Genomic DNA, 23,133 nt, shown 5'->3' with positions numbered 1-23,133 from the left:
ACTGCAGCAAACTCTGAGAAGCAATTGATTTGAAGACAGGACTAAACCCAGGCTGGGTTTCTATGAAGGATTAAACTGACCTCCAGGCACACACCATGCCTGGGAAGCCAATCTGGGAGAGGTGTTGGGAGTGGCCCCTTCACCTAATTCCATCCAGCCTGGATGAAAAGTAACATTTTGTACCAGAGCAATAGAAAGCCGTCCGACCAACCAGCTATTCTCTCTCTGCTGTTCTTTCTCCCCTTTTTCTCTCTACAGAAAGAGATCACTGGTATCTAACTGCAGAGGTCAATGCCATCTGCTGCAACTGTCACTGGGTAGCTGCCATTTCTTTTCCAAAGACAGAATACCTCTCCCAGACTGCTCTGCCACCAGCAATGCTCTCCTCCTGGTGGATATGTGCGCATGTTGATGTGTGGATCTGCACAGGTAATGTGCGTGTGTCAGTGCCTGTTGGGCTGTGCCAGTCTGAAGGTCTGGTTGTACCAGTGTATGTGGCTGCTGGTTGTATCATTGCATCAGGCTGTGTCCATGTATGCGTGTGTGTGTGTGCACAAATGCCTGGTCTCCCACGCCTTCCTCCACTGCTGCTTACCACCACCCCCCACCCCCACACATGCTCATCTCTCTGCACCCCATGCTCCACTGCCATGTGCCACAGCTGGGCCCAGGAATGTCCCACCTGCAGGAGCAGCCCTAGCCTCATTTGCTGACCCACCCAGGCCTAAGGCAACACTCTTAGTCAAACATAAGCCTTCCCACTAGCCAAAGTTTTCAGACCAAAGCCCTTGCTGATGTGCTGGCCTAGGAGTTGTTGACCAGCCAAACAGGCAACCAAAGTATACACACACACACAAACAGCTTACCCCATTTCTGTTGGAAGTAAGAAACATAAAATGCCCATTCATTTATTCCCTGAACACTACTGTAGACAAGGTCCTATACTGCTCTCAGGAAATAAAATGGTGAACATCACACAGTCCCTGGTCTACAGGCAGCATGTTCTAGTTAGAGGGACAGATTGTTCAACATCTGCAGGACATACAGAAATGGACAGTGCCTGGGCATCAGGGTTGGGCAGGCTGCCCCGTCTCCTTGGGAAGTGGAAGGAAGAAGCAGCAACTGTTCTCTATAAAGATCACAAATGGTCTAAAATCATTTAATTTTTCCACTCTTTCCAGTGAAACAAAAGACTAGAAGGGAGAGGAGGAAACACAGAGGAAACAAAAGGAAAGAGGGAGGCCTATGTACAGTAGAGACAGTGGCATAGAACCAATAAATAAGAGGTGAAAGGACAAAGCTCTGGAGTCCTCAAAATGCCCACGGACACTGAAAGAGGCCTCAGTGATCACAGCCCTGGGGCATAGCTGCTCTGCCAGCCACTGGAATGCCCAGCAGTGGCATGGTTTGTGGCCATGACTTTCCATATCATAACCAATCTTGGAGAGGAGGAGGCACTGCCCCTGAATTCCATGCCCCCCAGCATTTGATAGGGTTCCTCATCCATAGGAGACTCCCAATTGGTACTTGCTGGGTAAGTAGATGATTGGATGGATGGATGAGTAGATGGACAGATGAATGGATGAACGGAGAGAGATGGATGACAGATGAATAAATGAACAGAATCCCTCCAGGAAGCTGAGATGAAGCCCAGGGCCAAATGACTGTGGACTGGAGTTCTCCCCATCAAGCCTGACCTAGAGAAGAACAAGAACAATAAGACATGTAAACTGTAGGGTGTTAACTTCTAACGCCCTGGAAAGAACCCCAAGAACACACCAGTCCTGAAGTCTGGATTTCCTGCCCCAAGCTAGGTAGCCCTCCCTGCTGACATCCCAGCCTCAACTCCAGCCACTCCCTCCCCTGCACACCCATGACTGCAACTGCATGACATACAAGTTCCTGAATACACTAGGGATCTCCTGACCCCTCTCTCCAGCCCTTCCTTGTCCAGAGTTAGTGCAAGTTCATTCCTACAGACCCAGACCCAGAATCACCTAGTCCAGGAAGCTTCCGTTGACCCTCTGATGACCCCATCTGTCCGTGGCCAGAGGACATCTCTCTGTCTTCCGTGCTCTTACAAGACCTGGCCACACCTCTGCCATTACAGGTAAAGGGGTCTGTTCATACCTCAGTCCTCCCCACCAAGCTGGGAGCCCTGTGAGAGCAGGGACAACAGCCTACATGCCCACATAGAACTTGGCACAGGCTGGGGCTCAGTAAATGCTAGAGAAGTGACAGGAAGAGCCATGAGCAGAAGACAGAAAGCTCCAGCAGCCACCGGCAGGATTCCCAGAGCAAGACCCCTCTCAGCAGCTGCTGCCTTGGTCACTTCAGCCATTCCATGGGCCGTGATCCCCAGCTGGTGAGGAAGCTGACAGGCTTGCATGAGGAGAACATCACAGGTAGTTGTCACTGTGCACTGAAGTCCCACTGAGCAACCTGTGGCCCAGAGAACCAAGGTCCAGCTGAGGATCCAATGAGTCCAATCCACTCCCCAATTAAGGTATGACTGGAAAGAGCCACCCACACTCACATGGAGGGTCCCAAGGTCAAGCCCAGGACAGAACAGGCCCCCCTGGAGGAAGGGACCTTCCACAGCCTATACCCTCGGCAGCCCCCAGAGCAGCCCCATGGTGGCCCCAGGCCTGGGACCTGGACACCTGAGTTCTATCACCCTCAGGCCCATCCTCCCCAAGGGGAGCCTCTCCACACGTCTTTAAGATGATGCAGTGTTGTGGTGGCTACTAATATGGTGATGAGGAGGCCTCAGAGGATGAATGTGGAATAAAGACTGAGCGAGGGATGTGAGGGGTCTCTAGGTGGGGCCTGACACACAAGCCCACAGTGTCTCCAGGTGGGCTCCAGCACCTTGGCCTGCCACAACTCCTCCACTCACCCACTCACTGCCAAGGCCAGGCTCGCAGAACCTGTAGGCCCCGCCAGCAGAGCCCCTCATGAAGTGGAATCACAGAGAGGCTGGTGGTGCCATGTGCCCCCAGGCCAACAGCCACCTGCAGTGAATGAATGCTATTTTGCAAAATGTAAAAGATTCCAGCAGCTCTGTCTTCCTTACTCCCTCCCTCTCCCATGTGACTAGGCTTTTTGAGCAGGGAAGAGGAGAACTTACAACTAGGAAAGCCACATAGCCCACGCCAACTGTAGCTCATCCGTACCATCCCAGATGCGGCATAACATTGACATGCAGTCGATGTGTGGGGGGCGCTACGGGACATTTACTCCTCCTTAACTGTGCTTTGGGCTTCATAAAATTCAGGACATGTTCTGGCAGTGTGTCATCCTTGTGAACATCATTTGTCCTTGTCACAACAAAGAGGAGGTTGGGTCATCTGCTCAAGAAACCCATGCAATGCCTCCAGGTGGTGAGGAAGGCTTCGTGCAGGGACAGCACTCCCAGGTGTTCCTAGGGGACCTGCTGGGCTAGCCAGTCAGACAGCTCATGTTTACTCCAGAATCCACATTTCTTCCCCACCACACTTAGGAGATACGTTAAAATGCTTTGCATATAAGTACCCTGAGAACCTCTGCCAAACCCTGGCCAGAGACACTGGAACCATATCTTTCCCCATGAAGCCAGCATGCCCTATTTCCCCACTCCAGCAAGTGCAGTGCTGTACGCTGTGTTCCTGGAATCATCACAGATGGAAGAGAGGGGCTCTGGAAGGAGTAAAATCCGGACTTGAATCCTGTTCAACGCCTAAGTGGCTATTTGTGTGACCTTAAGCAAGTCATTTAACAACTTTAGCTTTTCCGTTTCCTCTGTCTGCAAAGTGTGAGGATTAGAGAACGCACAAAGGACCAGAGCCATCGTGGGCATGTGAGAAACCTCAGCTTCTTCGCTCCCAATAGCAGGCACATGGGAACAGGGATCAAGACTCTTATCATTGGTGGAGACTGAAGACTACGGTGGGAGCTGTTGGCCCAAAGTCCAAATGCCATCCTTCCCCCTAGTCTCCTGCCAACACTCCCAAAGACTTGACTGAAGTTAAGAGTGGAGCAAAAGAAACTGTAGCATACTAGAGGGTGGGGATTTAGAAACGACCTACTGGATACTATTCTCACCACCTGGGTGACAGGATCCATACTCCAAACCTCAGCATCACACAAGATTCCCATGTAAAAAATCTGCACATGTACCCCCTGTATCTAAAATAAAAGTTGAAATTTAAAAATAAAATAATGGCCTGACCAAAAAAAGAGTGGCCACCCCAGAGGCATCCCCAGTCCCATCACACCCAGCAATGCGAGCAGGACAAAGCAAGCCCAGCGAATCCACCACTGCAGGCGCTTGCATAATTAACCACTTGGAAATAACACCCTTAGGCCAGTCTTAGTTATGTGTTAAATCCTCACAGGGCTAGAAACGGGAAGGGGCTAAAATCTTCTAGAAGGAAAATGCATGAATATGTGCAGTGAAAATAAAACAGATGCTTCTTTAAAAGCTATACGCTAAATGCTTTATCATAGCTGTCTCCTTCATCCCTTTTAACAGATGAAGAAACAGAGGCTAAGATGGTGATGCAAATGGCCCAAGGTCACACAAATAATAATTCAGGGAGCTGGGACTTGCCCCCAAATCCGTTCAACTCCAAAGCCAATAGTCTTTCCACCCCCAAGCTTCACAGCAGAGCAAGGAGGAAAGGAAGCAAGGGGAAGGGGCAAGGAATTGACGAGAAGCAAGAAGCAAGGGGAACAGCAATGAGATTAGCCGACACCATCACCAGTACAGACTCCAGCTGGGGAAATACTGCCAGAAGAGCCATCCCCTGAGCAGACTTTTGCAAACGCACAGCTGGGTATATTCTGAGAAAGAATGGACATGTTAGTGCTGCTAATCCCAGGCTGCCCATTACTGGACTGAATCACTTCACACAGGGCAACATGTTCTGGTGAAAATGCCGGGAGCCAACAGGACATCACAGCCTGACGGACCACCGGCGTGATTCGGGGCCTGCTTAGCAGAGAGCATCAGGGCTGCTGGCCAATTGTACCATATTAAGCTTTCCAAATTTTAAGTTCCCCAGCAGTGGGCTTTGGGCTGGCTCCTGATGCATGAGGTAGCATTCTGAGTAATAATTAATTAGAGGGAAAAGCAGAATACGCAAGCAAAGAACATCAAATGGAATTAGTATAATGCCATGCTTCACTTCAGTTTACTTTCAATCAGAGAGGACCAGCAAGGTGACTGGGGTTGTCTGGAGAATCTGCAGGGAGCTCTTGGCCACCCTGTGACCTGTTCAATCCGCCTCTGCTCCCAGGCACACCACATCCCCAGCTCACCCCTCAAAACCAACCCAGGCCAGAGGGAGACCTGCCAACTCCAGCCCATCACCTCTCTGCCATTAGACTACCTGGGCCGGGGCCAATCAGCCAACTCATAGGTTATTTCTAGTTTGTTCTCAAATTAATGAATTCTTTACAAATGAATGGATTCTTTACTAACTAATGGATTCTTAAACTGATGGACCCTGTCTCCATTAGAAGGCTCCAACCTCGAACAGAGATGTTTATAAAAGAAATAAATGATTATTAGCCCAAGTGCCAAAAAAAACAAGAACGTCTAATGTATCCTTCAACGATAGGCAAAGACACCTCTTCCAGGTGCTAAGAAATCCCAAGGCAGACCTACCCACCTCTGCAGAAAGCTGGAAATTTATTTTATCCCTAGAGGCTTACACCTGTCAACAAAGAGAGGAAAATTAAAAAAAAAAAAAAAAAGGCCTGAGTCTTGCATCAGAAATCTCTGGCAGTGACTTGCAAACAGGCTTCCCATCAGCCTCCCCACAGCTTCTCAGAGGCTGGGCAGGCCTTGAGTGACCTGTCAGGGAACAATCAGGAGCCAAGTAGTGCTCAGAGAATCCCCCCTCACAGGCTGTGTGCTGTGGGCCGAGCACCCACGTGTCTCCATGTCCATTTAGGCTGTGCATAAGACGACTGTGCCCTACAGCTCACCTGAGCCATCTTCTGCAGAGCCCTGGGCACCAGGCCCCTGAGGCCTCAGGCCCCCACGACCTACCTCGTTGATGAAGGAGTGGGCTCCCTGAGGGCTGAGCAGCAGGATGGCGCGGCGAAGCGTGTCCCGGTAGCGATTCAGCTCCTCTGTCTTCATCGTGGTGAAGAGGCTGGTGAATACGTGGCTAATGTTCTTGTCCACCTTTTGTAAAGAGACGTCAAGGCCCAGCCGCGAGGCCTGGTCCAGAAAGCTTTGAAGCCCACGGATATCTGAGCAGTGGGAGAAGAGGAGGAGGAGAAAAATCATCTTTAAGGGGGAATGCACCGGGGAGGGTGTCTAACTCCAACACGTTCCACCCCTGCAGGCCACCGCGAAAAACAAGGGTCCAAGTCTGCCTCAGGGATTCCCCTCAACAGAGGTTGGAGGACACCGGTGTAGACCCAGCCGTGCTCACCAATGTCCAGCCCTGGCTGACTGTCTCCCCCAACAGGTTGGATGCCATCCAACAGGTCCTACGGCCAGAACGTGTCCTTGATTCACGACAAGCTCTCTGTCTCTCCCTATATGGGCCCAATCACAGCAATTCTGGCCTTCAGGCCACATTTGCTGGAGGTCCCTGGGCCTGACATCCCCAGTCCCCTCCAACTCCCTCTGCTCTCCACATGAGGCTCCTTGACCAACCATGGCCAGTTGAGGCCACTGACTGGAGTGGGCCTGGCCTCAGGAGATGGGCAGTTCAAGCCCTCAGTCCCTGCACCAATCCTGCAAATGCACAGCCTGCACCACAGCACCCCAGTCCTGAGGTGTGGGACCCCATCTGGCTTCAGGGACCTGATTTTCCTTGATGAAACATTCCTCCTGCCTGTTTCCAGCTGGAGTGACTCTCACTTCAAGTCCAGTCAGAAGCCCACATCCTGACTGGATCAGGGATGAGCAGGGGGTTCAAGGAGGTACAGAGAGAGCCCATCCTGGCACGTTGGTGATCACTGGGAGAGAGGCCTGTAGGCACAAACCACCCAGGGATGGAAGATTCAACAAGAAGGAACGTGGAAGCCAATACAGTTGCACTGCACAATGCTACAAATCTATCCTTGCGAGGCCTGAGGGTGCTAAAGTTTTTTCAACCAGTGCCAAAATCATCTCTTGGCAGCAGCCTTGTAGAAGCCATTTGACTTTCCCAAAAAGAGACATGCCCAGAACAGAGGCAGGCAGGTCTGAGAGTAAGACATGGTCCTGACGATGTCATTTCAGCCCCTGGGTCCATGTGAGGCTGAAGCCTGTTTCTCCCGAACTTTCCAGTTTCATGAGCCAGTGAATGCCTTTGCTTGCCAAAGGTGGGTCATGTGCAGCCCAGAGTCTCAATCCACAGGCCATTTTTTCACAGCCTGGGATGTTTCTTGCATCTGGCCCATCCTTGCATTTCACCTCCCATAAGCAAGACCCATGCCTGAGTCGCACCCTCCAAAGGACACTCTAGGTCTGCCCAGATCCACAAGCTTCACTGTCGCCATGCCCTGGGATGCCCACACGCACAGCCTGGCCCATGCAGTCACCAAGATCGAAATGCAAATAAACAGTGTTAGTTCAACCAGGTTTTGCTCCTGACCAGTCCCTCTCCAAAACTCTCTCTGTACTCATTTTGCAAACTTCCTGGTCTACACTCATGCCAAGTGCCATGCAAGCTGCTGCAGAAGTCCCGGGCTCCCTGTTGTGCCAAGAGGGCAGGCTCACCACTAAGTGTAGTCCCAGCTGGACTGTGTGACAGGAGCCATCATGGAGAACCAAGCAGTGCGAAGGAGGAGAGCAGAGCACTATGGCCATCGTGATGAGGGTGCTGGGAGCTGTGCACAGGGACCCCCTTCCCACTGCAGGGGGAAAGCCCTGGACTAGGGCCTCAGCACCTGCCAGGAACCCCGACACCTAGGACTCAGTGCAGTCCCTGAAGCCCTCAGGCAAATCACCATCCCCTTTGAGCCTGAGGGCTCTCTGTAAAATGGGGATGAAAATCGCCAACTACCATTTTCCTGGGACTCTGAGAAACCACACTTCCTGTGCAGGCCACCTGCTTGTGTCTCAGGAGCCTGCACCTGGGAGTACAGGGAGCCCACCTCCTGGTGGTGCATGGCGAAGGCAAAGTACCATACAAATGAGAACCCTGGGGCCCTCTAGAGATGGCAAATGTGTGACCATCCAACCATGACCTCAGCTGGCCCCTTGTCTATCAGCAGCCTGGTCCCTGGGGCACAGCCATGTGACCTAACCCACTGGCTTCACAAAGCACAGGGGTCTCGGTGTCGCTGTTCCCACTGTGTCAGACAGGAAGGAGAGCCAGCCCCAGGGCTGGGATGAAGTGGCCAGCACAGGGCTCCCCCAAAGTGAGGAAAGGTAGCCAACTGAGGACAATACGGTGCCTTACACCTGCACCGGCGCTCCAGGCCCCCAACACACAAGCCCCAGGCTCTCAACACCCTTGGGGTTCCCAGAGAGGCAATTTAGTCTCCATCAGCCTGTTCAGGGCTATGCAGATCTGTAGCTCCCAAGCTTCTTGAAAGAAAAGGCGAAGAAGATAAAGACCTCTTCTTAACCAATCAGAGGGAGTAGCAGGGCAAGCGTGCAGAGATGGCTCAGGAGCCCCAACCAGAAACACAAGCGCTGGTGTCAGCCCTAGTCCTGCCCTCTCTGGAGCACAGCACAATGCAAATCTGTCCATCATAAGCTGGAGGACATCTCAGCACCCAGCGGCCACCCACACCAAAACCAGCAGTGGGCAGCTGTGCTGGGCACATAAAAGCCTTCCATGGGTGCCAATGAGGGTTTCCCCCTGGATCTGGGCTGTACATAACACAATCTTTAGCCATATATGGCCATTAAAACTTCAATTAATTGAAGAGAAACACAATTAGATGCTCAGCTCCTCAGGTGCACTAGCCACATTTTAAGTACTCAACAGCCACATCTGGCTGGTGGCTACCATGTTGGACAGCACAGATATAGATCATATGAGATTGATCATCACAGAAAGTCCTATTGCCTGGTACTGCCTGGAGAAACCACCTTTAACCAGTGTGGTGTAAACAATATTCCTAAATATGGGAGACTGGCTGCCTTCAGGCCCCTGGCAAAGGCTCCTAATCCCAGGCTTTTTGTTCTCTCACTGTGAGGACTCCTCCAGCTCCAGCTCCGGCCTCGGCCAAGTGACCCACTTTGACTATGGGACAGTAGTAAACTTGACGCAAACATAGGTTTGAAAAAAGCATTTGTGCATTTCCATTTCTACTCTTGGACCATGCCACCACCATGAGAATATCCCCAGGACAGCTGCTGGAGGAATGTGGACACACAGAGGAGAGTGAGGCAGGCACCCAGGCAGCCATGCCCAGCTGCAAGCCAGCCGAACTCAGATGCACGAGCAAGCCCAGAACAGAACCGCCCAGTTGACCTATAGACTCATAAAAAATAATAAATGACTGCTGTTCTAAGCCACTAAGTTTTGGGATCATCTGTTTCCCAGCAATAACAAACCGACAGATCAAGGTCATCGGATGCACTGTATCTGGTATAGCTTATGAAAACGTTAAGTGAAAGAGCAACACCTTTGCCTTTAAAAATTGCCCTGCCACAGCTTACCTGTGGAACTGTCCACACAGGGCTGAGTGCTAGCCAGCCCCAGGACGAGGCCACATGTCCACAGGGAGCTTCTGCAGCCCTGTCCCTTCCTTAGAACACCAGTGGTCCTCACGGCCCATGGCCTTGGTTGTGACCCAGATCCGAGCACAGCTGCATGATGGGCATGAAGGTGGGATCCTGAGACCTGTCATTTACAAGCTTCTGCTCCTTCCAGCATCTTCTAAGGCCACTGCAAGTCTTTAAAATGGCAGAGACTGGCCATGTCTACAGAGCATACCTTTCTGTACATCTACCATGTGTACCATGAGGGCTTGCATGAGTCCATGAGTCTGGTAGGGACACCCATGGGGCCCCAGGGACCTTATGCCTCATGCCAGCATGGCCAGTCCTCTCAGCCTGGGGTAAAATTCTCCTTCAGTCCCTTCCCTGAGCTCCCTCTACCTAAAACCATCTCAACCCATAGGACTATTTCATTTCTTCAGGGAATAGGAGATGCCATGGGCAGGTAGCACCTGTCTTGGCATCCATGAGTACACGAGAACATGCCATATGGGAGGACACAAGCCCTCAGAGCTCCTCTGCACCTCCCACTGCTGCATTTCTGGCTTCTATTCCAGCAGCCCCTAATGGGACTGAGGGTTTACAATCCATCAGAGAGAGTTTAAGTTCCCTGCCAGGGGTGGCTCCTCACGCCTGAAATCAGTGATGCCAGCTGAAGCCAGTGTTCCCGAGGGACCACAGCCCCTGGCTACCACCACCTGCTCCCAGTTGGCTGACAAGGTCAACTCTCAGCCTCCTTTCCCTGAAGCTTCTGTCCAGCTGCACTTGGGGTGGGGCTAGAGGCAGAGTAACAGTGGGGAGCCCAAGCCTGTGCTGCAGCCCTCCTGCCACTCTCCAGGAATGGGGCCACGGAAGCTCACTTCTCCCACAAAGTCCTTTACTCCCTTCAAGAAACCGAATTTGTAATTCCACCCTACCCCAACCCCCACCCCCAAAAAAACCTGACTGCTGCTGCTGCTCACAGAGAATTCCCCAAGAGGTTAGACAATGAACAGATCTGGGGTTTCCCCCACTGGGCCACAGAGTGAGTGCCCCTCCCCTGGAATCCCTTGGCTCCCACAGGGCTCTGGACTTTGTCCCAGGGCCTCCCCAGCAAGCTCACTATACACACTGGCCAGCCCTACCCACCATCACCAATGCAGCTTCCACCAACCACATGCACCTCCCCCCGCCCCTGGGGAAGGTTGCTGACTGAGGCCTTGTCAGGCCTCGCATTAACCTGATCCAGAACAGGCATGAGAAAGGCAATGGCCACTGGGTCTCCAGGCAGCCAGGAGAGGCATGGACTCTGGAAAAGGCCACTGGACACTGCAGGGATAGGGAGGAGCTCCCTAGAGAGGAGTCCTGTGCCTTAGACAAAGGAGGAAGCTTGGGGAGCATGGGCCAGTCCACTCCTGCGAGGAATGCAAGGTGACGGTGCCCGGGTCAGGCCTTGACGTTGCCTCTCTGCCTGCCAGCACCCATCCGTTCATTCTTCCCCCAGTACTCACTGAGCACTCTGTATCTGTCTCTCCCCTGGGTATGGGAAAACAAAACTGAATGAGCCCCTGTATCACTTAACTTAACATTTCAGAGGCTGAGAACAAACCAGAACAAATCAACAGCAGGAAAGACAAAGAGATTATTTCCAACAGTGAGAAGAGCCAAAGAAATAAATGCTGGACTGGAGGGGACTTCAGGGTGGGATTCTGCCTGGGTGAGGAGAAGCAGCTCTGGAAAACCCTTGGGAAGAACATTCCAGGAGAGGGAAACAGCACACAGAAAGTTCCGGAATGAAGCATCTTTGACATCAAATGAAGAAGATCCTTGCTCGCCCCATGACAAGGCTGGACTGTGGAACTGCCAGGAAAGGAAGCTGAGGGTCAGTGGGCACCAGGGACCACCCATGGGAAGGAGAGGACACAGGTCCCTCCCTGCCTCCACACCAGCTTTCTGACGCCTGACCCTGCTTGCCCAGCACATCCCGGCCACTCGCCCTCTCCCCCTGCATCAGGCTCCACGACTCTGCTCTAAAGCTCCTGCCAAAGTCATCAACAAACAGGGGCCCTCCTCGGTCTTTGTCTTCCACGGTTCTCCAGCATCCAGCCTGCAGCCCTGCCTAATGCCCTCTCCCCCTGGACTTGCAAGCACAATGATACGCCCCTCTGCTCTCACCTGCTTTCCCTTCTCCTCCCTCACACGCTCCCGGTCACATTCCCACTAGTCCTGGACTTCCCCCTGGTACTACCTGCAATGTCTGTTCTCACGTGTCTAAGAAGAGCATCACCACACATGCACTAACGAGGCCCACATCCTGGACTGGCGGAAGCCTTTCAACTTCTCCTCCTAAACATTTCCTGAGTTCCACTCTCCCTTCTCAGGTTCAGCACTATCACCTCCTCCCTAGGATTCAAGCAACAGTGTCTTGCAGGGTCCCCTGATCCTAGCATCTGCCCTCTAACACATTCCACAAGAATTTTCTCTCTTGAGATTATATCTGCTCACAATACAGCCCTCCTCCAAACCTTCAACAAATAACACAATTTATGTAAGAGTTGCCAAGAAATTAATATCCTCAAAATTATCAGTCAATCAAGTTACAAACAAAAAGTCTTCTAGAGACTTCATTATTGTGCACAAAATAGACTCCAGACATTTTGAGTACCTAAGAGACTGTGGTCCTAATAGCATTTTTTTGAGACAGAGTCTCTCTCTTGTTGTCCAGGCTGGAATGCAGTGGCGCGATCTCAGCCCACTGCCACCTCCACCTCCCAGGTTCAAGCAATTCTCCTGCCTCAGCCTCCAGAGTAACTGGGATTACAGACGCCCGCCACCACACCCGCCTAATTTTTGTATTTTTAGTAGAGAAAGGGTTTCACCGTGCCTAACAGCATTTTCTATTTGTGTTAACATTCATCACCTGCCTCCACCATGACCTCCTCAAACCATGTACCCTGGGCTCCAGAAAAAGAAGCTCTTTGCCCACTCCTGGACATCCTCCATACACACACACACACCGTCCACTGGGATGCTCCCAATTTGAAATTTACAGAGCCCTACTCCTCCATCCAGACCCAATTCAAACTTCCCCTCTGAGGCCATCTCAGGTCCTCAAGTTGAAATTCATGCCTCCTTCAAATTTAGTAATATTAAATAATATTAATAACATTAAATCATAATATATGGGTAACAGGAGCTAGGCCTTTCTCATTTGTGTTCTTTATCAAACCCCAAGGTTTGGTGCCTAGTACAGAGTCAGTTTATGGAATCAAGTTGAGCCGCAGCGGGAACCTGCCTGAAGCCCGGCGTGACTTCAGCAGCCACACGGTGACCACGTATCAGGTGGAGGCAAAGCCCTACTTAGTAAGGAACTGAAGTCGGGAAAATCATTTTTCCAAAAATCTAAGGTTATAGCTGTGACTATCCCTCCACTCCCTCTGAAAAAAATCAGATAGTATTTTTAATACTGGGTATTTTTAATACTTTCTTTCTGAAAAGTAATTGAAGTGAAAGAAGACATTTCAAATTGCTTCCCCTACTATTTTCAATTTCTGAGAAGGGCCCAGGCACTGAGAGTACTTATAGAGAATATTTTACCATCTGTAATGTACATATATATGTATGAACGCTGCCACCTCACACCCAGAAGAAGTTCACAGTTAGAAGTGTTTTTGGATTATTGGCAAATTTTCCAAAGGCTGAGACACAACTTTGATTCCACAGACTTTCTTTTTTTTTTACTTCTTTCCTATCTGAGCCCCCAAAGATATGCTTTGAATTTCTTCCCAGATGTAGTTTACCCATACTTCAAGTTCACTTCTAAGAGCCCTGCCCAGCCTCCTCTCCTCTTTCATTGCACATTCCCCTCCCACCACCAGCTCCTAACGTCACCATAGTTGTTGCAAGCGGAGCAGGTGTGATGGTGGCAGGGTCTGCCGTTTCCAAGAGAACCCAAAGAACTACCTGCTGTGACTCCAATCACAGGGGATACCCTTGCCCTCTGCCTACTGGAATCCATCTGGAGCCTCACCTCCACACACCTCACACCTCGGCTTCTCAGCTATGCATTTCCTCTTCCTCCATTCCCGCCCTCTTCCTTCCTTCCTCACATATTTCCTGAGCACTGTCCTGGGCCAGGCGCTATGCTTGGTTCCAGAACAGCAGAATTTTAAAACTTCACAGCCCTGTCCTGGAGGAGCTCTGGGTCCTGAGGGTAAGACTGACGCTGACCCTGAAGAAAGGAGTGGCTCCCGTCTACCACTTCTTGAATACCTCCTATTGCCAGAATGTGTTCCATTTGCAGAGAGTATTTCATAAATAAATGAATTCCCTGCAATCGATCCATGTAGATGACTCTCTGTGGAAGTCAGAGGGGTACCAAGCAGGCCCGGGGGCAATTCAGCAAAGGTATGGCACATCCAGCAGCTGTTGGTAAAATTGGAAGCAGGGCTCCCCCGTCGTGGGGTGACAAGGTCCCCCAGAGCCTAGGCAAGGGCTGCATTCAGGTGAGTAGAATGATGGTATCCCGCCAGCTTCAGCAGCACAGGGCTACTGCTCTAAGTCTTCTTGCCCAAGGTCTCATCTGGGAGAGTCTTGTCTGGGAGGGAGGCCTCCCCTGTCCCCATCACAATCCCAGCTGCCCAGACAACACTCATGGTAGGCCTGGCCCTGAGGTCCTCCAGATTGACATCCCATCCCTCACCCCAAAAACCTCCACCCTCTGTATTAACCATATCATTTTCCCAAAGATATGAACTTATTTATTTAACTTTTATTTTAGTTTCAGAGTGTATCATATGGAACCAAAAAAGCCCAAAGAGCCAAGACAATCCTAATCAAAAAGAACGAAGCTGGAGGCATCACATACTTGACTTCAAACTATACTATAAGGCTACAGTAACCAAAACAGCACAGGGGTCTGGTACAAAAATAGACACATAAACCAATGGAACAGAAAAGAGGACCCAGAAATAAAGCTGCACACATACAACCATCTGATCTTCAACAAAGTTGACAAAAACAAGCAATGGGGAAAGGACTCCCTATCACTAAGTGGGGCTGGGATAACTGGCTAGCCATATGCAGAAGACTAAAACTGGACCCCTTCCTTACATCTTTTACCTTTTGATGCTTTGACATCTGGGGCCTTGCTTACCCTGGAGGGCCTGTCTCTCCCTGGGTTAGTAAGCAACTTGCTCCAGAGCATGCCTTTTATCTGCAAACCAACCAATCCAAGCCCAGAACCCCGAGCACATTTTATATTGAGATCTCACACTCAGGGCCACTATACACTTGTCCCAATCACCCCAGGGCCAGGTACCAGACAACCAGGGACAACCCTATGCCCCAGAGCCCACTGGGCTTATTCCCATCAGCCAATCTTAAGCCCGCCTACTCAGCCTCGCCTGTTCCTCCCCATGGAAAGCACAGCCGACTCTTGCCCATAGTTTCCCCCCTCCTCCCTTCTGCTTCCCTGTGGCATCCGCTAGGAAGGCAGGCCCTCGTCTCTGGGAATCTGCAAGTATAACAAATGATCTTTTCAATGGTAGTCATCTCCTAATGGATTGGCCTTGCCATACTTAAATCATAATAAAGCCTGTATTAAAACTCCCGTGCTCCTTGCAGCACTCTGCAATAGCCAAGACAGGGAATCAGCCTAGGTGTTCGCCAGCCGATGGACAGATGAAGAAAACGTGGTGTACATGCACAATGGAATGCTCTTCAGCCTTTGAAAAGAAGGCAATCCTGTCATTTGCAACAATGTGCATGAGCCTGGAGCAGATTATGCTAAGTGAAATAAACCAAACCCAGAAAGACAAATACTGCATGATCTCACTTACAAGTGGAATGTGAAAAAGTTTAACTTGAAATGGAGAATAGAAAGGTGGTTACCAGAAGCTGGGGAGTTAGGGGATTGGGGAGATGTTGGTCAAAGGAGGTGAAATTTCAATTAGGCAAGAGGAATAAGTTCAAGTGATCTATTGTATAAATGTTGACTATAGTTAATAACAATACGTTGCATATTCGAAAATTCATAAAAGAGTCGATTTTAAGTGTTCTCGCCACAAAAAAAAATAAGCATGTGAGATAATGCACATGTTGATTACCTTGATTTAGCCATTCCACAATGTATCCATATATCAAAACATGTTGTATATCATAAAAACATAACTTTTACTTGTCAAAAAAAAAAAAAAAACACTATCTTTCATGGTGGTCTGAGATTCAGAGCTTAGGAAAAGGCACAGAGAAGCAGCCCCATTGCCCTGCTCCCCCAGGGGTGCACAGAATAAGCACAAGCCTGGGTTCACTATCTGGGTGATCCTGGGCAACCACCTCTCTGAGCCCATTTTCTCACCTGCAAAGCAGAGCCAACCCCACCTTCCTCCTAGGAGGCCTTAGACCCTTCAGTGAGGGGCATACATCACAGCTGGCACAGTGCAAAATAGATGTTCAGCGGCTGTCAGCTCCCTTCCAACCTTCTCATCAGTGCAGGGAACGCCCCCAAAAGGGCTCCCAAATGAACAAATCATCTCTCTTGTTCTAGAGTCTCATCAAGAAGGGAGGTGCCATTCTGACAATCGGGTGACACAATAGAAAACTAAAAAGGTCATCTCTCCCTTCTGTGATCATGGAAATTCCAAAGTTGTAAAGTGGCTTGAAGGGGAAGGTCTGTCATTGAAAACTCTTTGAGAAGGGAAACAAGTTTCTGCCTCTAATAAGGGCTGATAGTACCCAGGAGCCTTCTGCTCAGACAGGTTTCAGAACCAGCCACAGAGCCACATAAGGGCAGATTCAGGAAAGGGAGTGGGTGGTCTGGATGACTCCGTATGGGCACGTTCACACTGTGTGTTCACATGTGTGCTGTTTCAGACACAGGGACCTTGAATGAGCCGTACCCACACCCCCTGCCTGGGGCACTGACAATGGAAGGCTTCAGCTGATCCAACCACGTTCCAATTTCCCACAAAGTTCTACTCCTTTCCATTTAAAAAACAAACACAGGGAAAAACATTTTAAATAATCAGGCTGGAAGATCGAGATTAAAAACAATTTAAAATAAACGTCTACTCCGGCACTTTGGAAAAAACATACCACGCTACATTAAGTGCTTTGAATTAAGTAAATTATGCCAAGTAACTAATTTACATAATTATCAAGATTTGCATTTTACACATGTTATGATGAAAATGACTTTATAAAATAATTCTTCACCAACTTGTGTTCCAAGTTGGGTTCCAGTATTTGGATAAAATTCCACGGTGTTTATCTGCTACTGTCTTTCATGTTTCAAATCTCTGGCTCCTTCAATATTTTCTTTTAATCTGGCAGGTCCCTTGTTCCCACTGCAATAAATAGTCCCTTTGATTTACAATTCCCTTCCATCAACTGAGTGAGATCATATTTTTAAGGAATCCATAATATGCTAATGATTTTTAGAATTTTCACAAATAAAGTTGGATTTTCTGTCACCTTTCACTTACGAGGTATTTGGTAATGATTTTAGCAGTTCTTCCTCTATGATTTGCAGGGATGGTTTTCAGAGCCCTGCTGTTTTGACGCCATTTTTTCAGGATGAGGAATCAGCATGGCATTTCCCCACAAGCTTCTTTCCTGCATCAACAGGCCCCTCGGGGCAGGAGCAAGACCCCAGCCAAAGGCACCCAGCAGGAGGCTCGCCTCCAGTCCTTGGGTGCTTGGTGCCCTCTCCCTGAGCTGCTGGATTCTTCAATGCTTCGTTTCTTTTCTCCCTCTCTGTGGCTTGTGAGGAAGGCTAACCGTATCATGAAAGATGAAAAAACTGAAGGCCAGAGAAGTTGAGCTCCTCCTTCAGAACACAGAGGAATGACCCACATCATTGCTTTGAAGGAGCTCTGGGTATTTTTCTAGATCCCTCTTTCATTTAAGTAGAGAAGCAAATCTAGAGAAGTAATTTCCAAGTGTTTGTCCAAACAGCCACATGTGAATTTCCAGGGGCTCCAAAGCTGATGCCTTTGGATTTTGTTAATGCCACAGCCTGATGGCGTCTCTGCATGGTACGGCCAAACCAGTGATGGCATAATCGTAACAGCATGTTACAGACTGAATGTTTGTGCTCCCCCAGAATTCATGTGTTAAAATCTTAACCCTCAATGTGATGGTATTAGAAGAGGGGGCTTTGGGAGGTAACTAGGGTCATAAGGGCAGAGACCTCCTGGTTGGAATTAGTGGCCTTATAAGAAAATAAGAGACTCAAGATCTTTTTCTCTCTACCAGGTGTGCACACTGAGAGAAGATGGCCAACTGCAAACTAGGAAGAGTGCCCTCACCAGACGTCAGATCCAGCACCTTGATCTTGGACTTCTCAGCCTCCAGACTGTGAGAATTAAATGTGTGTTGTTTAAGCCCCCCAGCATGAGGTATTTGTTATGGCAGCCCAAGCTTACCAGGACACAGCACATCTTATCAAGGTCTGCCTTCTTGCCAGGCACTATGTGAAGTAATTTGCACATACTGTCTCATTTAATCCCTATGACACCCTCATGTCTTGCCTGAGTTTATCCAGCCCTGGAAGGGGCTCAAATCCAGGGCCTCTGACTCCAGAGCCAGAGGTCTTTAGCCTTATTCACCAACAAGCTGAAGGCACCTGGGAGGGGATGAGAAGGAGGCAGGTTTGCAAACCCCATCATGTTTGCAATGGTCTGGTTGGCGATGCTGAGGTAGGTGGCCAGCACACACATTTCACCTGAGCCTGAGCACCCATAGGGAATTACCAGAGTATGCCCATTTCACAGATAAGTCACTGGCTCAGAACAGAGCTGGGATTCAACCCCAGAGCTGTCTACCATAAGGGGCTCTGCTCTCTGTGTACCAACACATGGAAACCCCCATCCCCACCCCAGACCTACCTAGTGGCCACCGCAGGCATACAGAACTCCAGAGAGACAGTGCAGCAGGCTGGTCAAATGCTGGAGTCTGGCATTTAAGAATGGCAAGAGGAAACCGTGATGCATGCCATTACCAGCTGTTAATTTGCAATCAGTATTAATAAGTGACATTACACAGTGAAATGTAGCATCTTCATTAGTTCTGTAAATTATCACTCTGAGTAAAGCCCATTCTACTAGAAAGAGCAGCCCCAACTGAGTTAACTTGGAAGCAACCTGGGCTGGGTTCCACCTCTGCAGACCTGTCCGAGGGCCACCCAGGGACTGTCACCCACCCACCCAATGGGCCCTCCTGATCCCTGGGACCAGCAGTGTCTCGGGATCTGCTCTGGTGGGGAATGTGTGTGGGCCTGCCCTGGTCACTGCCCGCAACTCCCACCCTCTCAGTGACAGGGTGATGGGACTGCCCCACACTATCTCACCCACTCAGGCTTGCTCCAAGCCTATGTATGGTGCCCAACCAGGCCATACCCTATTGTGGATACTAGAGAGAAGGATCAGATCCTGTCCTTCTGTCAGGGAGTCCAACAGGAAACGGACAAGAAAACAGTGTTTGAGGATGTACTAGGAACACCAGGGAGTGCACAAGAAGGGATTTGTTTCCCCAGACAGAGGGAAGGTCTCGAGAAAGCCTTCAGAGAGTCAGGAGTTGGAACTTGCAGGATGAAGAGGCATTTTCTGCATGAACAAGAGAGGGAGTATTCCAGACTGAGAGGATGTCAGGATCAAAGGCCTCATGGAACCCAACAGCCCAGCTGGAGACCTGTGCCTGGTTCTGTTTTGGTATGAGGGGTGTGGGGCCTTGTGTGCCCCCAACAGGATAGCCACAGTGGCATTTCTGGACAGCAAGGGTGCCAGAAACCCCTGAGACCAGGGCCTAGGGCCCAGCCATGCCAAGCCCACCACTCCTGCCCACTGCCTCCTGTCTCTGAGGCAAAGAAAGGATGACAGCAACAGAGCCACCGCACTGGAGTGAGCCCTGAAGCCCCGCTCTGCGCCCAAGAGTCCCCACAGCCTGAGCAGCTGCTGCCTAGCTCTCAGGGAGGCCACTTCAAGGCAGGGCTGTGGCCCCCCTGTGGGAGAAAGAGCCTGGGTTTTGGGGCCTGCCACAGGGGAGGTGGACTCATGGGTGGCCATCTCTGGCCTGGGCATGGCTCTTAAGTTCCCTGAGCTTCAGCCACTGCCTCTAAATTGGGCAGAGTGAGGCTGCCTAGGGGTAGGACCACTGTAAGGAGCACATGGAAGGACAGATATGAAGCACCTGGGACGGAGCCCATGTGAAGGGCAGGCCACTCAGAACAGCAGCCCATCCTCTCCAGTGCGGCTGCCGCCCCTCACCCACCTGTGCCTTGCCAGCCCTGACAGGGAGGCTTCCGTCTTCACAGCTTTCCACTGACCTCATGACAAGTGTTCTTTAAATTATGTATTTAATTTACATAATTACTCTCTGATATTTACTCGGGTTTAATTTGTTTCCTCGGGAACCTGTCTTTGAAGGGACAGTAGCAACCAGAGCTGGAAGTGAAGCCACAGTAAGGGGCCCACAGATGCCACCATCCCTCATTGTGGGCCTCCCGACGCCACTTCTACAGATGGACCTCACTCTGTCTGAGCTCCAGGGTGCCACAGAGCCTCCAGTGACTGAGCCCAGTGGGTGCCAGGTCAGGTGGCATCTGGGATTCTGCCCCAGGCCTGAGTCTGGGTGCAAAGGAAGGCCTCCCTGACTGACACATTCACTCACACACACACGCTCAGGTATTCCGACTCACCAGTGTTCACACTCACCTGTACTCACACACACTTAGTGGGCTGGAGCCCATCCTACCACTTTGCCAGAGCCTATTGTTACATTTTCAGGAATTTGCAAGCAGTTATTAAACACAGCCAGTATGGATTAAATTATATAAACCTATCATTAAACAAATTATATTAACAAACAAAATTGATAAATACACAAAGCTCATCATTCCCTAATTATTTTGCTGCATTTTACTATTGTCTGCGCTCTTGAGGCTATTAATGTCTATCCTATCTGAAACACCAGAAATAATGGGTGTCACTGCTTCCCAATTCCATGTCCAGGGACATCATGCTGCTCAAGATGGGGTTGCTGGTCAGTAGAGGCGGGGAGCTCTGCAAGAACAGAGCGGTGACACGGCTGGATACCCCAGCCCAGGCAGCCCGGCCATGCTAGGAGCAACACAGGTGGCCCAGGGCCTCTGCAACCACACAGAGCCCCACCACGAAAACATGCCTGCTAAGCCCCCAAATTAAAGCCACATCTATATTAATTAAGAGGCAGGATCTGCAGGCCTAATGGGGCTGTCTGCCCATCCATCACAAACTCGTTACCTCCTGCCAGAACCTCTTGGGCCAGATTACAAATGGGATGTAGGGTGGGGGCCAGGGAGGCAGGGTATTATCCTGAAATATAATTTGAATTTTCCTTCCAAAATACCATCCTCGGTCTGATCTATCACATACCACACCCGCCCAGGCCTGGCACAAGCAAGGACTGGACCGTGGGGCCATCCATCACAGGCCGCCGGAAGGCCCTGGAAATGCCAGGGCTGCTCTTGGGCTCTGAGGAAGGTGCAGACAACTGGACTAATAGTATGATCAATGCCAGTGGGGTGGGGCTGCAGTCATGGGAAACGGCTGCTGGGACCAACACTGTCCCCTCTCTTCCTCCCAAGGGCAGATATCCTTCCTGCCAGGAATGCTGGGCCAGGGGAGTAGGGAAGTGAGCCCCCATTTATGGCTTATGAAGCACCTTCTTTGCACTGTCCCACACTCTCCCCTTCATTTCCTCCTCACGGCAAGCCTACAAGGGCAGGATTTTCATTCCTGCTTTACAGAGGAAAAAACTGGGGCCTAGAGAGCTCCAGGCACTCTAGTAATAAGGGCTGAGCCAGGAGGTCTGATTCTGTCCAGCTCTGCTGCCTCCAGGAGAGTGATACAACAGAATGTAGAGCCCCAAGGACCACAGTCCACACCGTGGTCTCCAGGAGGGCCCCTGACTTCTTGACCAACCTCCATATCCGAGGGGGTCCCTCCCAGCAGCAGCAGGTGTCTTTAGAGAGTGGCCCGAGATCCTGGGCATCTTTCTCAGCACTGCATATCCCCAAATCCAAGCACGGAGCCTGGCATGCAATAGCAGCTCAGAAAAGTCACATGGAAAAAATGTTCAAATTAATTACAGAAATGCAATTCCTTGTCCAGGAGTGGAAGCTCAAGTCCAACAGGAGCCCACTGGGTTGACGCAGAAGCCCACACCTGAGCTAGGCTGTGCAAACTGAAGAGGAGGAATTGAAAGAGCTGCCATCGTGGGATGGGCAAGAGCACACACCTCTGCTCGCTGCCACCTGTCCAGGAGCAAAACCAGGGGACACCCCAGCAGTGCACCCAGCACTGTGCCAAGCCCCATGCACTCCCCATCTCATTTACTCACCCCAGCAACCCCAGGAGGGCAGGTCGATTATTATCCCCACTTTACAGATAACTGAGGTTTGGAGAGGTGAGTGCCAATGCCACAGTTCAAATCCAAGTCAATCTGACTCCAAAGCCCCTACCCTGAGTCTCTCTGATATTTAGGAACATGCCTCCTATAAAGAAGCCCCTCATTATTGTTAGCCCCCTTCACCTTCCAGAAAAAACAATAATCAAAAGTAAATCCACACTCTGCCAGATGCCCTCTGCCCAGGCCAGCATCATGGGCTGTATGGTTTGCTGAAGGCTGGGGAAGGTCCTCTGGTGGCCCTGGGTCTGTGCAGCCCCTGCCTCCAGCCAATAGCTGGGTGCCCACTTTGTCCGGCTCAACCAGGCCCATTCAATGGCTGGCCTGCCATTCTTCCAGGTGTCAACCACACAGCCTCTGCCCAGGACAGCACATGGGCGCTTTCCTAACCCATAGCTGCTTTTTTTTTTTTTTTTTTAACCAACTTTGCAAGAGCAACTGATTCTGAGTCAGAGTTTTCATTGCAATTATAGTGATTTCCAGTTTAGAGGGAAATGAACACCCCAGAAAGCATTTAGAATGAATCCTACCATTCTGGAATAGCAATAAAACTTCCTGAGGAATAAAATATGAGTAGTTCATCGCAAGCCCTGTCACCAGGATAAAGGGGAGATCCAATCGTCTGTGGGTTAGCACAGGTTCCTGGGGCAATCAGAGGTATCAGAAGCTCTGGTGGAAGTCCCCCATTCTCGCCTCCACTCCCCTGCCTTTTCCACTGAATATATACATCAGCCCTAAATGAGGAGACAGGTTAATAGTCCTCAGGACTCTCTAGTGGGTGTAGGGGAATAGAGAGGGCAGGAGGGAGGAAAGTCGTGAATCTCTAGTCGGGGCTGGGCTGTGTGCTTGTCTCCAGGAAGCTCTGAAAATCCACTGGCAGGATGGAGGCCTGAGGAGGATGGGAAGGCAGGGAAACCTCAGAGCAACAGGATGGGTGCAAGGCATTGAGGGTAGCCGTGCCTGCTGATGGGGAGGACAAAGCCCCCAGACATCCAAGGCAAGTTCCAGTCCCCAGTCTGACCTTCCTAGCTGAGCACTCTCCAGTTAGC

General features: G+C 50.5%; 1 protein-coding gene across 4 annotated transcripts in view; it reads right to left on the bottom strand.

Moving 5' to 3' along the window:
• GRID1 (glutamate ionotropic receptor delta type subunit 1) overlaps positions 1-23,133 on the bottom strand; it is a 792,303-nt gene that overhangs the window by 561,064 nt on the left and 208,106 nt on the right. For all 4 annotated transcript variants that reach the window (XM_005565260.4, XM_065520779.1, XM_065520780.1 and 1 more), the window contains one exon: positions 6,038-6,243. In XM_005565260.4, coding sequence (XP_005565317.2) covers positions 6,038-6,243 — 206 coding nt within the window. The remainder of the gene's footprint in view (positions 1-6,037; positions 6,244-23,133) is intronic.

This window comes from Macaca fascicularis, chromosome 9, assembly GCF_037993035.2.
Source record: "Macaca fascicularis isolate 582-1 chromosome 9, T2T-MFA8v1.1".
NCBI classification, from domain to species: Eukaryota; Metazoa; Chordata; class Mammalia; order Primates; family Cercopithecidae; genus Macaca; species Macaca fascicularis.
Note: the sequence above shows the minus strand (reverse complement) of the source record. Positions and strands in the feature narration are given on the sequence as shown.